At 33.8% G+C, this 14,588-nt stretch overlaps 1 protein-coding gene across 8 annotated transcripts in view; it reads left to right on the top strand.

Annotated features, from left to right (window-relative positions):
* The window catches only part of RUNDC3B (RUN domain containing 3B), a 147,812-nt gene that overhangs the window by 8,907 nt on the left and 124,317 nt on the right, over positions 1-14,588 (top strand). For all 8 annotated transcript variants that reach the window (XM_082692389.1, XM_082692386.1, XM_082692383.1 and 5 more), the window contains one exon: positions 10,267-10,382. In XM_082692389.1, coding sequence (XP_082548515.1) covers positions 10,267-10,382 — 116 coding nt within the window. The remainder of the gene's footprint in view (positions 1-10,266; positions 10,383-14,588) is intronic.

Below are 14,588 nucleotides of genomic sequence, written 5' to 3'. Positions count from 1 at the left end.
TCTTGTTCTACTATTTCTCATCTACTGAGTAAATTAAATGAGTTTTTAATTTTAGATAGTTCTAGAATTTTGATTCAATTCTTTTAAAATAGACTCTAAATCTCTTATAAAAATATGTATCTTTTTATCTATATCCATCTTTTCCTGTCTTCCCTAGGTCATATTAATTATAGTTATCCTAAAGTTTTCATCTCTAATTTAGAATATTTATATCATCTTACATCTCTTTTGAGTTTTCTTTCTTCCTGTCTTTGTCATGTGGTCTTATTTTTTTTGGCATATCTAGATTTATTTTATTGAATGCCAGATAGTATGAAATTTTTTCAGCACTTTTGTTCTTTAAGTTCTATTACACTTACCCTTTGTCAACCATTATGTCAAAAGTATTCATCAGAACATAACATAAAGTAGGAAAAGACCACAGAAGAGTAAACAGGTGGAGTGCATCTGTCAATTTGAAGAAAACATGGTCAAGAGCATACTAGGGCCCATGGCTCATAATACAGGGTAGTGCTCACTTTCTTTACTAATGTTATCTTCTTCTGGAAGCTAGAGTGGTAGATGATCACCTTCATCTAGTCAGGGATGTGCCAAATCCAGGCTGGATTTCAACCCTGGTAAGTCTTGCTCAGCCTTTCATTTGCCCCTGACCATCCACAGTTTTAAACATAGATTAGGTATATTTTTCAGCACCCTTTCTCCAATAGTCCTAAACTATTACTTTGTTTTCTGGAACTATCAAATGCTATATTCTGTTAACCAGAGGCTTTCTGATTAGGATTTTAGTCTTCTGATGACAAGAAGGTGTTTGAGGTCTTCCCAGGTCTCCTTCAAAAGCTTTCCTGGTGTTTCTGTTCCTAGCAGCCTTCTGTGGGAGTTAGCCCTGCCACACTCAGAACTAGCAGACACTCCTGGGTAAAAGCAACTATAGCAGTGCACTGATTTTTGGCTTTCTTCTTTCTGGAGTCTTAAACCTCTCTAATTCCTACTGTTTCAGCCACTCTTTGCAGGTTTCAAACATATGATTCCTGTAATTCCTCCCAGTTTTTCTAGCTGTACTCCGTACATGAGTCTACCACCATTTATTCCATCTTGCTTAGTCTGTTCCCACATTTTTCATCTTCCCCAATTTTAATTTATGCAACCAACTGATGGTATTTTATATGCCCTCATAAGCAATCTGAAGTCTTATCTGGAATAGGTTACATAAATAAATATAGCCCCAATTATGCTGAAATCTAGTTATCTTTTTTGTCTTTTACTAGAATGTGAATTTCTCAAACACTGGAATCTGTTTACTTAGCATCTAGTTTATTTCCAGCATTTAGTGCATGGTAGGCATGTTTATCAAATGAGGTAGCTATAACTAGTGAAGAATAATAGCAGTGGATGACATTTCCAAAATAAGGTTGAAGGTTGAATTAGAAAATCATCATCACTTATTTTTTAAAAGTCACTCCAATGATTACTCAGAGGAGTTTTAAATGTCTAATAGTTTCAGCAGTAGAATTTGCTTTCTTCTGAATGGAGTTATGCTAATTCAATTTAATGTGGAAATAGAAAAAAATTCATCTCTTCCAGTGTTCGAATAATAGTTTTTTTAAAAAGGTGAGGCTGAGCTAAACAAATTTTTTTTTAGTATTTCCTTACCAAAGCATCTACTCTAATTTTAAAGTCTATAGAGCTTATTTCACAAAAATGGGTAAAAAATATAAAATGCATACTGTTTTGAAAATATTGTCTAAAAGAAAATGCACAAAATGCACACATTTTTTTGCCTTAAATAAAATCACATTGTCCATTTTTTCCGGTAATGGTGATTGTCCTTATAAGAGGTAACAGTATCCCCCATATATTCAAATTTAACATTTGATTTTGAAATTTTTAATTTCTTTTAGTACATTCACTTAAAAATTAACACATCTTTTGTATTCTGGATGAAGTCTCAAAATTAATATTAAAATGTAAGTAAAGAGATACCTGGGTGCCTCAGTTGGTTAAGTGTCTGTCTTTGGCTCAGATCATGATTGCAGAATCCTGGGACTAAGACCTGTATCAGGCTTCTTGCTTTGTGGGGATCCTGCTTCTCCCTCTCTCTGCTCTGCCTACAGCTCCCCCTGCTTGTGTTCTCTTTCTGTTTCTGACAAATAAATAAATAAATAAAAACTTTATAAATAAATAAAAACTTTATATATATATATATTTTATTAATATATACTTATAAGTATAAAAACTTTATATATATATAAATATATACTTATAAGTATATATTTATATATATATAAAGTTTTTATTTATTTATACCTATATATGTATACACACATATGTGTGTATATGATACATATATACATACAGGTATACATACATGTATGTACAAATTTTAATAAAATTAAAACACGAAACAACTGTGTTTAACATCTGATGAAGATACATTAATTTATTTCATGCATGCAGAATATGCTTTTTGGAGGAAAAATGCTAGATGAGCATTTATGACTAGTAATGAAAATTCTTTAATATGCTCTTCATATATGAAGCAATTTCTATTTCAATCAGATTTATTTTATATTTAAACCTAACATTGCTAGAATTCAAACCCAAATATATCTGGTTTCAAAATACATTGTGCTTTCCTCTTAGATGCTTCCTTCAGTGTATCTGGCTACATATGAACTGGTTCTAAATCGTGCATGGGTATATGTGTTTGTATTTGAGCCATATAATCAGAAAATGGGAACCATCATTTTCTTAGCATTTCTGATATTCATAAACCATGACTGCTTCCTGTGAAGTCCTTTAGAAGATGAGTTTACACATAGACACTTGAAATTCTTGCCTCTTTTTTCTGTGTTTAGATGTTATTCAGTGAAATACTGATGCTCTAAAAAGAAAGAGTATGTGCTAACATTTAGTAATTTTTGTGTAAGTTGAAAAATCCTTTATGTATGGTATCTCTTCTAATCATCACAATAATTTGGTAATTGATTACTGAGGAAACTGAGGTTCAGAGAGGTTAAGTGTCTTGACAGGAATGGATAATAGCACAGACAGGTCTGAATCTAGGGCCTTCTGATATTCTTTCTATTGCTGTATTGCTGCTGTGAATATCTAGTTTACTAGTTTATTGATGTTAAAATGTGTTTCTTGAATATTCTTGTTTGTTATTGGATAAAGAGCATTTGGATTTTAGAAGAATAAGTGGTCCAAGGGCATAAAGTATTCTTCATTAAAATGATTTTAATTGGGAGTTATTTCATATAAGAGATTTAATAAGTTAATTTGTCTTAAGATGGGAAGTTTTCTTGGTTTATTAGCTTTCTAATTTTAGATGTTTGTTTGTTTTTTGTTATTTTTTGGAAAATTTTGTCTTGCCCCTGCCTTTTTTTTAAATATAGTGCATCTAATGTTATTTCTTATGTTGGGCAATCTGTTGTCATCAGTCTGCTTCTATAGTAATACAAGATGTTAATTATTTAGTATCTCATTCTTAAAATACTTAGATTAACAATTCTCTTTAAAAGAACTTTTGTCAACATATAGTACATTATTAGTTTTTGATGCAGTGTGTTGGCTAACTGAACATAATAAAAATAAATAAATTATTAAAGAAATAAAATCATGCACTTCACAGGTGCTTAATAAAATAAATAAATAAAAGTACAGAGAGGAAAAATATCTTAAAATACACTTTTCTGGGGCGCCTGAGTGTGCCAGTGGGTTAGAGCCTCTGCCTTTGGCTCGGGTCATGGTCCTGGGGTCCTGAGATCGAACCCCACATTGGGCTCTCTACTTGGTGGGGAGCCTGCTTCCTTTCTCTCTCTACCTGCCTCTCTCTGTCTGTCAAATAAATAAATAAAATCCTTTAAAAAATTAAAAAAAATACACTTATCTCTCTCCTTTTAATTTTTATATAGGGTAAAGTTTTTTAAAATAGTCAAGACTATTGTCTTGTCTAAGTGATAGACTTAGGCTACCATTTCAGATAAATTGATTGGGACTTTTTTTTTCCTGTGTTCCACTGGCAACAGTTTGGATTTGGTCTGTAACAGTAGTTGTAGACTCCTGCTAAAAGGATATGTGTAAATAATTTTTTTTAATTATAAAAAGATTAAAATTACAGAAAATTAAAGTGAAATACACATGATGTTTTGGAATTCTTACTTTCATAATACTTGAAAAAAGAAGACAAATTTCTGATTCTAAATTTTTTTTTAGTTTCTAGTATAAAATATAAGAAAAGAAATAAGTTATTATCCATAGTTACTGATATCCATGTCCTTGTTGATTATTGATGATGGATACTGTATTAATGGCAGAAGATAGTTACCTCCCCCTTTGATAAAGACCACTAGCAGTAATAAACATTCTAAGGAATTCTGTAATTTTGGTGTGAAATAGTGGTAAGAATTTTATTGCAAGATTTAGATAGTTATGTTCTACTTAAAAATACAAATTATGAATTACTTATCTGAAATCCTTTTCATTTTGAAATGTGGTGATTCTAGATGCTTTTATGTACTTTGGTTATCTTCAGATATAATTCTTTGGTGAAGAGATTTAATGGTATAAGTAAGAAAATCTGTTTTGTGTGACATTTATGGTTTGTTGTTTTTTTTTTTTTTTAAGAGGGATAGAGAGTGGCAAGGGGTGGGGGGAGTACAGAGGAAAGAGGAGAGAGGGAATCCTAAGCAGGCTCTACAACCATTGCAGAGCCTGAAGGTGAGCTCCATCTCACAACCCTGAGACTATGACCTGAGCCCAAATTGGGTCAGACATTCAACCAACTGAGCCACCCAGGCATCCTGAAATTTATGGTATTTGAAGCATGTTTGCTTATTGTAAGGGGATAGGAATGTATTTTTTCCTACTGGATCATTCTGCATGTATGTGAATATATATGTATATATAACTAATGCAGAGCCTCAAATATTAAAGGCAGATTTCTACTTTTTAACAGTTTCTTTCCAGTAATGTAGAAATTTAAGAGAGTACTAATTTTATATTTTGTTTTCACATTTTTACTTTTTAATTATTTATGGTTAAATTGTGTACAAATCTATGACTCATGGGAGGAATTAGTTTAATGTACGGTAATGAAAATCTTTTAAACATAGTTTGGGTAACTATCTCATTTTTGCTGGTATGTCGCCAAAGAGAAGAAGGTAGTTTGTGCTTTCTTAGGTTCGACGGTTTTATTTACAATCATTCTTTCCTATTTCTGACCTAACAAAAATTTTCTTTGGGCATTGAAAGGAAAAGAGAATCTGTGCCTCAGGGGTGCCTGTGTGGCTCAGTGGGTTAAGCCTCCACCTTTGGCTCAGGTCATGATCTCAGGGTCCTGGAATCAAGGCCCTCCTCAGGCTCTCTGCAAAGCAGGGAGCCTGCTTGCCCCTCTCTCTCTGCCTGCCTCTCTGCCTACTTGTGATCTCTGTCTTTGTCAGATAAATAAATAAAATCTTAAAAAAAAAAAACAACTGTGCTTCATTATATGACCCTTTTATGTACATTTTTGAATTTTTAATTCTTATGTAAAAGCTGTTACTTAGACTTGGATTTGGTATTTTTAGACATTCATCAAATTGTCATTTCATTATTTTAAAATCAGTCCTTTTCAGGAAATAGATGACTAATATTAATGTCATCATTTATCAGGAAATAGCTCAGCATCTGTGTTATATTTTTTTAGATGTATTGAAATTCTTTTTACAGGTTTGGTTTTTATAGCACATCTTAGCTAGTTACTGTGTTATGGAGGAAAAGATTCTTATTATTTTGGCATAATGGAGCTAGCTACATAATTCTAGAGAAATAAGTGTTGAGTGGGAAGACTTGGCTAGCTAGAAGTAAAACATGGATTCTGAGGAACTGAGTTACCTTCTGAAATTTTGATTTGTGTTGGTAGGAAGAAAATAGGATATAAATGATGAAGCAAAGGCAGGAAACATTATTTTTTTTCCTTATCAACCTTGATGTAATAGAGTATTTAAAATGCTTTCTCACCCTTAAATATCTTCATGCTTGGAAATACCAGAACTTGTGTCTAAAGGTATGCTTTAGGATATCTGGACTTTGTTTTTATTTTTATTCAGGTGTTGGATTAAAAGTAATTTAGTGTTCTGAGATTTACCACCCTAGGTTTTCATCAGGCAAATAGTGTCTTCTGTAGGAATAGAAGCTACTGATAAGATAATAAAAAGATGCATATATTTTATTGACAACTGATGTGTGTATGGCTCTTGGTGCTTCAAATATATATGTATTAATATCCATGGTCTATCTTCCCATTATAATTTACAATGTGGATAATTTGTGGTATTATTTCTGGAAGATAATAGTGACAAAAATCTTATCAAATTTTTATTGGTAGAAATTGAATATCCAGGGGCACCTGGCTGGCTCAGATGGTTAAGCATCTGCCTTCAGCTCGGGTCATGATCCCAGAGTCCTGGGATGGAGCTCACATCAGCTCCCTACTCAGCAGGAGCCTGCTTCCCCCTCTCCCTCTGCCTGCTGCTCCCCCCCCAACCCTTGAACACTCTTTCTCTGTCAAACAAACAAACTGAATATTTAAACATAGCTCTTTTTTTTTTTAAAGATTTTATTTATTTGACAGACAGAGATCACAAGTAGGCAGAGAGGCAGGCAGAGAAAGAGGGGGGAAGCAGGCTCCCCGCTGAGCAGAGAGCCTGATGCGGGGCTCGACTCCAGGACCTTGGGATCATGACCTGAGCTGAAGGCAGAGGTTTTAACCCACTGAGCCACCCAGGTGTCCCCAAACATAGCTCTTTTTGATGAAATAAGTACTGTGTTATTTTTAAGTAAAAATTTCTGTTCATTTTGCTGATACGCATTACAGTCTTAAATGCCATATTTTATTTATTTATTTATTTAAGAGATTTTATTTATTTATTTGACAGAGTCAGCTAGAGAGGGAACACAAGCAGGGAGATTTAGGGAGGGAGAAGCAGACTCCCTGCTGAGCAGGGAGCCCAATGCTGGGACTCCATCCCAGGACCATGGGATCATGACCTGAGCTGAAGGCAGACGCTTAACAACTGAGCCACCCAGGCGCCCCATAATGTTCCAAAGTTTCCTTTTATTTAGGTCAAAATCCAGACTAGGGGTTTCGTTTATTCATTTTAGGAACATTTTTCAATCTCTTACTGAATAAGAACATTGTACTTATTTGTTCTTATTAAAAGTTTGCTAAGGATTGGCAGAATTTTCCCCTATATTATCAATGAGATGGGCATAAGAACAAAAACAAGTTTTCAAGTTTCTCTAACCTGGTTTATCTGTTTACCTTCTTTTTGTTTCTATTCATTTACTCATGCATTGCCTCTGATGTTTATCTAACTTGACTATCTTTTAGGTACCAGAGACCACTTCAGTGTTACTTCTTTCTTAGCTGTTCTTACTTTTTCTGTACATAATGGCTTCTGCCTTTGAGTCCCAGTTGTAGTTATAGATAGTCGTATGTACTGAACATTAATCCACCTAGGTAAATGTTATTTGTCCTGACCAAAGAAGGTTGAAAATTATTTGAATAATTATTTTCTCAGTGCTCTCAAGAATATATAATTACTACTATTCTGGTTACCTAAGAGAAATGTTATTTCATTACATACAAAAAATGCCTTAGGTAGTAGTTCTCAAAGTATACTCCCAGACCCTCACCTCTTCAGAGGTCCAAAGGTCAGAAATTATTTTCTTAACAGTTCTAAGAAAGTATCTGCCTTTTTGTTCCCATTCTTTAACAAGTCTGTAGTGTTTTTCAGAGGCTGCTTGGTGTATAATACTAAAGTAGACTGACCACAGAAGCAGATGGGAGGATTTATTCTCTTCTGTTCAACACATTAAAGATATTTGCAAAGAGCTACAGCAGTGCTATTCTGGCTAATTTTTTCTTGTTTTGGAAAAGATATATTTTATACATTATTTATGCTAACATGCAATGAATTGTTCTGTTTGTAATTAATAAATGGGGCAGTCCTCAATTTGTGCAGTTCTACTATGTACTGTTTCAGTTACTACAATTTGTTTACTACCAGCCTATACCAACACAGTTTGAGTTTGACTACCATGGTTCTTTAACTGTAATTGCTTAAAAGATGAGATTTTGTTGTTGGCACCATAGTCTACAACTCAGTGTGTTAATAACATATGCACACCACAATCAGTGACCACTCACATCATTTGTTTCTAAGTCTGCCTAGCACTGGTCACTCTGCATGTGTTATTAGTTCATGCACAGAAATCAAAACATGTAATTGTATAGCTTCCTTATGTCTTGGTGATAAACCCACATGATGTTTTACAAAATAAGGGTAATTAAAAGAGTGAATTGTCCAACAGAGATGAAAATGTGTTAAAGAAATTAAAGTGCTGACACTAGAAGTGAAATTTGAATTGAACTTAAGTGGAATTACAGAAGAAATAGTTAATCACAAGGGTGTCTTGAGTGGCACAGTTGGTTAAATGTTTGACTCTTGGTTTTGGCTCAGGTTGTGAACTCAGGGTCCTGAGATTGAGCCGCACATAGTCTGCTTCAGAGTCTCCCTCTCCCTCTACCCCTCCCGCTTTTGCTCTTTCTCTCTCAATTTCTCTAACATAAATAAGTAAATCTTAAAAAAAGAGAAAGAAAGAATTTGTTTATCATGGGAATATTGACATTTCTGCTATTCAAGGGAATTTAGGTAGAACATAGTGAAGTTAAGTGTCATAACCACCGAGTGGTTATGACAAAAAGGAGGTCTCAGCAAAGTGGTGGCAAGCCATTTCACATTATAAGGCCTCCCTAAGATTTTCACAGTTGAAAATGCAAAAGGATAAAATGTTGGAAACTGGTCCACACTTAGAAAGGAATAATTTGCCAAAGCATAGAAAATACACTCACTCCATATTTTTAAGTTATCCAGTAAGAATGCAAACTACTGTTGGTAATTTTTTTTTTTACAAAGAAAACTCCTTAAATTCTCAGTATTTCTAATATTTTAAATTATAGTGTACTACATAAATGTTTTACTACTTTTTTTCATTTCCCTACACATTATAACTGGAGACAAAGAGAATTTTTAGTGTAGTGTTTTTAGATGTAATCATATAAAAAGATCTCTTTATATTACCCTTTATATTTATTTCTATTTTCTGTCCTGATTGAATAGTATAAACCAACAAGACTAAAACCTAAGAAGTAGTTTGTATTCCTTTATCTCCCTCATAGTTTACATTTCTAATTGCTTAAAAATGTCATAGTTTGCCCTATTTCTTCCTTCCTCACTGATTGTCCTTCCGTAGGCACTCATTTTTCACCCTTTGTAGGGTATGACTATAAAGGCATGGCATGAAGCAATTGCTTGAGATGACAGAACTGTTTTGTATCCCAGCTTTGATGCTGGTGACATGAATGTGGTTACATGTAAACAATCATAAACTTTTTCTTTTGTCTTGCCATGGTATTGGCATGTAAATATTTCTTTCCTATTCTTTCATAATAGAGCTTACATATAAATCAAGTAGTTAATGACAAGGGATCCTCTCTGCTGAAGCTGAGGAAATTTTAAATGTGCAGAAGATATGTTTCCACACATTTATAGTTGCCCTGAAGGAATTTATATTCTAGTAAGATAGATACTACAGATAACAACAGTAAGATAAACTGGAATGGTCTCTTACGGGGCCCTACAAACAAAATGCTCGTGCTAGGAACATACAGGAGATAATTTTTCATTGAAGAGGTGGCGTTTGAGCTGAGTCTTGGAAAACACATTGATTATGACAGTCAAAAACAGAGACAAGGGACATTCTGATAAGAAGGAAAAATACAGCACACTTTACAGATTTGTAATTTTTCCTTTTTATGAAGCTCAGAAAAACTTTGGATCTACACCTCATGCATACTTGCATCCTGTTTCATTCAATTTTGTGCTCTAAAACTCTTAAAAGCGTTTGGGTCAGACACTTAAATTTCTTATTAGCTATAGGGTAGCTTTTGAGTTTTTGGATTTAATAATTTAGATCATTTTCAAATTCTGATTTTAATGTCCGTGAAGACCATGAGCTACTCCTAAGTCTTACTGTGTTCGATAGATAGGAAGTATGTAACTGAAAGACTGGTGTCTGTGTAAAATTTTCTAATCACAGAGAAAATTTGAATAAGTAGAGTTTTCAGTATACATAATACTTATGAAGTATCTTTATAATACTTTATAATACTTCTTTCCATTTTTCCTACTTAGGTGAATGAATTAACTCTTTCTTTCCCAGGTTTTCTGTGAAGACCCTGATTGATCGGTCCTGCTTTGAGACAATTGATGATTCCTCTCCTGAATTTAACAATTTTGCAGCTATTTTGGAACAGATTCTAAGTCACCGGCTAAAAGGTAACAGAATCAATGTATTTTTAGTCTCACAACAACTTTCTTTTTTATAAGCTTGAAATTTTAGAATCCATACAGTCTGGTATGATTTAGATAATAGCCATATTGCATCTTAAGAAACATAAAACTGATCTTAGAATGCCTAGTCTTTTGACCTATCCTTTGTCCCTGGAAATGAATTTCTGTTCTCCAATTTATGCCTGTTTCCAGGATGTATTAAAAGTGTTGAATGCATTAAGTGTCAGATACATGGAGCAGAGTCACTTTCTTTAAGTAATTAAAATGAAAGCTTAAATTAAAAAGTAGCCCATCTTTGAAGATTACTAGATAGTATTTTAACTACCTTACAAAGAAGCATCCAGGCATGAAGTTTTTTGCTTAATCTCCACTTCATTAAACTTCAAAATCTTTAAAAAGCTTTTCACCATAAATAGTTAAAAGAGGTATGTAAAAAATGTGCACAATTATGGTTTTAAAATAAGTCAGTAAATATATTTACATTAGAAAGATAAATCTCTTAAACCTTGAAAGGTAAGATGGGAGCTGTGGTCTCTCAGATTTATAAAATACGTTTACTTTTAAAATACCTGTAAAATACAGATGATAATACAAAGAAATATTATGCAACATAACACTTAGAAGTAATAAATAATAACTTTATTACATTAATTCCATTACCTTGGTCTTCCTAAAGGAAACTTGATCATCAGATGTTTTCACTTAACTTTTTATTATCTTTACTATCCTAATGGTACAGTTTTAAATCAGTAGCCTGCTTTGGTAATATAACTTATTAGAATATCAAATTTAAGGTAAAGGATAATTCTTTTCTGTGGTTTATGATGCTGAAAGCCTCAAGCTTTACTCCTAAATGTTTATATAAGTTGAGCAGTCCTCCGGACCTATATCAAAGGGTTGAATTTAATTACATAGGAAAAGAAAATCTGGATTCGGTCAGCCCTTTGCAATTTAAAATGAGGTCCATAAAATCACTGATGCTTTTCTGTTAAAAGTTTGTTATTTTTGCATTTAAAAAGTTACATTTTTATTTTTGCTGTCCTGTATTTCCTAAAATTTCTGCCATTAATGTTACCTTTTATAAGAAAGTAAGTTTTTATAAAAGCAAAGGATAGGAGAGTATTTTGACATATTGTTTGGGTTACTATATTGTGTGGTGTAATATTTAAAATTTTTACATATAAATTTATAAATAATACATGATTAAAAAACACATGCAACACAGTAGAACTTGATATACTTTAATGTTTACAAATATTTTATCATAATACTTCAGTTCCTTTGATTGAGTATACCATTTAGCATATGATTTCTTCACAAAATACATAAGCAGCTATCAGAAGAAAACAGGCCATGTTGAGATATCCATGCAAAGTGACTGGGCAGGCCCATGACCACATACATGGACCCCTTCTGCACACTAGCCCGCCATCTTCTGAATCCTGCCTCAGCAAAGTCTAGATGATAGACCTTTGGAATTACTTAAGTGTCATTTCTGAGGAGCCAGTGAATTACCATGTTGAAAATGGAATCCCTGGTTGATTCATGGATAAGAATTCCACTAGTATGACTAAGACAGTAAGAATGATGAGACAATGAAATTTATATTACCTTTTTAAGCTAAGCAAAATTAATAATTTAATATACATTTTTTTAAAAATCTCCTGTACATTAACAAATATGGTCACTCTGATTGGTATAGATATGAAGCATGCAATAATCTTTAATTTTTGAGATGAAGTATTTTAAAGACTTAAGCATCTACAGACTTCCATATGTTATTTTAGTATTCTAGCATATAACAAATTGCTTTTACATTTGGAGAAGTTATATAATTATTTTGATAGTACACCAAAATTTAGTATATAACTACCAATTTTTCCAATGTTTGCCTTTATAGAAGTACAAATTTAAAATGTATAACTTTGTGGGTTTGTGAGATTTACTTTTCTCCAGCTACTTTTTTTTTTTAATAAAAGGACATTTAGTTTAGATATTAAATTTTTTTGGAGAAAGATAAAATCTACCTCCAGGCACAAAATAGGCTGTATTGACACAGGTAAAGTAGAAAACTTGAAACAGATTTCTTTATTCATTTTAAAAGTCCCCTAATTTTTGAAAGGAAGCTTTTAAAATGACATACATTATCCTGTTTACAGTTATTGTTCAATAAGGTGATGATCTTACTTTTCTGGAATATAGCTGAGAACTGGGAACTAATCACAAATATAGAATTCAAAGAGAACTCAGTTCAGATCTTAGCTAATTTTTGGACTTTTTTTTTTTAAAGTATCATCTTTCTCTCCACCCCATCTGCACCTGCCCTAATAGAAAGGAACTGCAGATGCTGGGTATATAAGTGGAATGTCTTGTCTAAGCAGATTGGGGTAATTGGATGTTTTACCTGCTCAGCAGCCATTGTATCCCACCCTATAACTCTATAGTGCCACTTCAGGTAGCGCCATGAGTCACAGATTAAAAATTATTCTAGGCTCTCTCTTGAAGCAGTCCACTCAACAATATTTGTGACTGGTGGACATATAGTCTTGGTTTTAATACTTCCGATGGGGGAACTAAGGATAATAAAGCAGTTCATCACATTTGGGGGCAGTTTAGATTGATAGAAAAATCTTACATAAATAAAGCCAACCTATCTGACTCTGCTTTGATCTATTGTCAGTCACAATTTTCTAGTTTTGAGCCTAATAAATATTAAAACATTGCTATTATAGAATCCTTTCTCCTTAGTCCCCCATTTTTCTAGGTAATGTAGCTCTAGTTCCTTTAATGTTCGGAACCACCACTCTCTTATTCTTCTGGTTTATCAGTGGTTTATTAGTATTGCTCTTAAAATCTGATACTAAAAGCTGAGTAAAGGGTTTCAGAGAGGTGAACTCTGTATTAGTTCAGAACTTAAGATTACAGTGACATTTTGATTCCCATATCACACTTTGGGTTTACATTGAAATTAAGACCAAGTCAAATCCCATAGTTTTTAGAAAATTGAACTATTCCTTATTTAATATTTTAGTTAGTTCTCTAGTAAGTTGCCTGTGTACAAGTTTGATAGGGATAAATATAGTATTGTTTCCTTTGTCATCCACTTTAGAGATGGATGAGCTGGCTCCAAAAAAGAAATTTAGGAGAACTTCTAAAGATGAAGAGGAGATACTTTCCCCTATATCTCTCACTAAGTATATCTAAAACCCTGGACATTATTATATATATATAAAAAAAAGAAGACTCCAAAAGGTAGAAGAAGGGAGACTTTCTAGGAACTGTATGACTTTGGGAATGACTTGATGGGTTCTTTGATTTTCTGCTTGCCTTGTATATCCAAGACTGGATAAGCCAGTAGACTATAAACAATAGCAGGTACAGAAAGCAAGGCAAAGAGCTTTTACTTTTAATTTTTTTTAAGATTTATTTATTTATTTTAGAGAGCACAAGCAGGGGGTACAGAGGGAGAGGGAGAGAGAATCTCAAGCAGACTCTATACACTGAGCATGGAGCCTGACATAGGGCTCAATCTCATGACCCCGATATCACGACCTGAGCTGAAACCAAGAGTCAGACGCTTAACCAAATCACATAGGCAGTCCAAGATGGATTACTTTTAGACATTCCCTCCTCCAGCCAAATGACACAGAAAAAGGCTAGTACCACTCCCACCCAGGCCACAAAAAGCTAAATGGAGAACTTAGAACTTTCTGTCCTCATGAGATGTAACACTGTACCACCACCACCATCAGTGTGGTATCAGAGAAGGCCAAGCAGAGAACTGGGACTTCTTCCTTTCTGGCTGGTTGTGAGCCTTCCCTTCTCATCTAACTTCCACCACCACTATGTTAATAAAGAACCTGGACTTCCATTTCCACCCAGCAGTAATGAGGGGTCATCTCCCTGCCATTCTGAGGCTGATTGGAAGAGACCTGTTGGAGACTTATGTCTTTCACCATTACCCAGCACTATCAAGGCTACTCCCAGGTCATTGTCAATGGAGACCATGTAGAAAGCCTGGACTCCCACCTCTACCCAGCAGCAGTGAGGACTCCCCACACTCAAATGTCAGTGGAAGCCAAATGGGAAAAGTGGACTTCTTCCTCCACTTGAAAGTAATGGAGTGGTGCCCCTTTCTCCTTCCCTTCCACTGCTAGAACTGTCAAAGAGAGCCAGTGAAAAGAGAAGTTT

This window comes from Mustela nivalis, assembly GCF_964662115.1.
Source record: "Mustela nivalis genome assembly, chromosome: 12".
Lineage (NCBI taxonomy): Eukaryota > Metazoa > Chordata > Mammalia > Carnivora > Mustelidae > Mustela > Mustela nivalis.
This window is presented reverse-complemented; position numbering and strand designations above follow the sequence as displayed.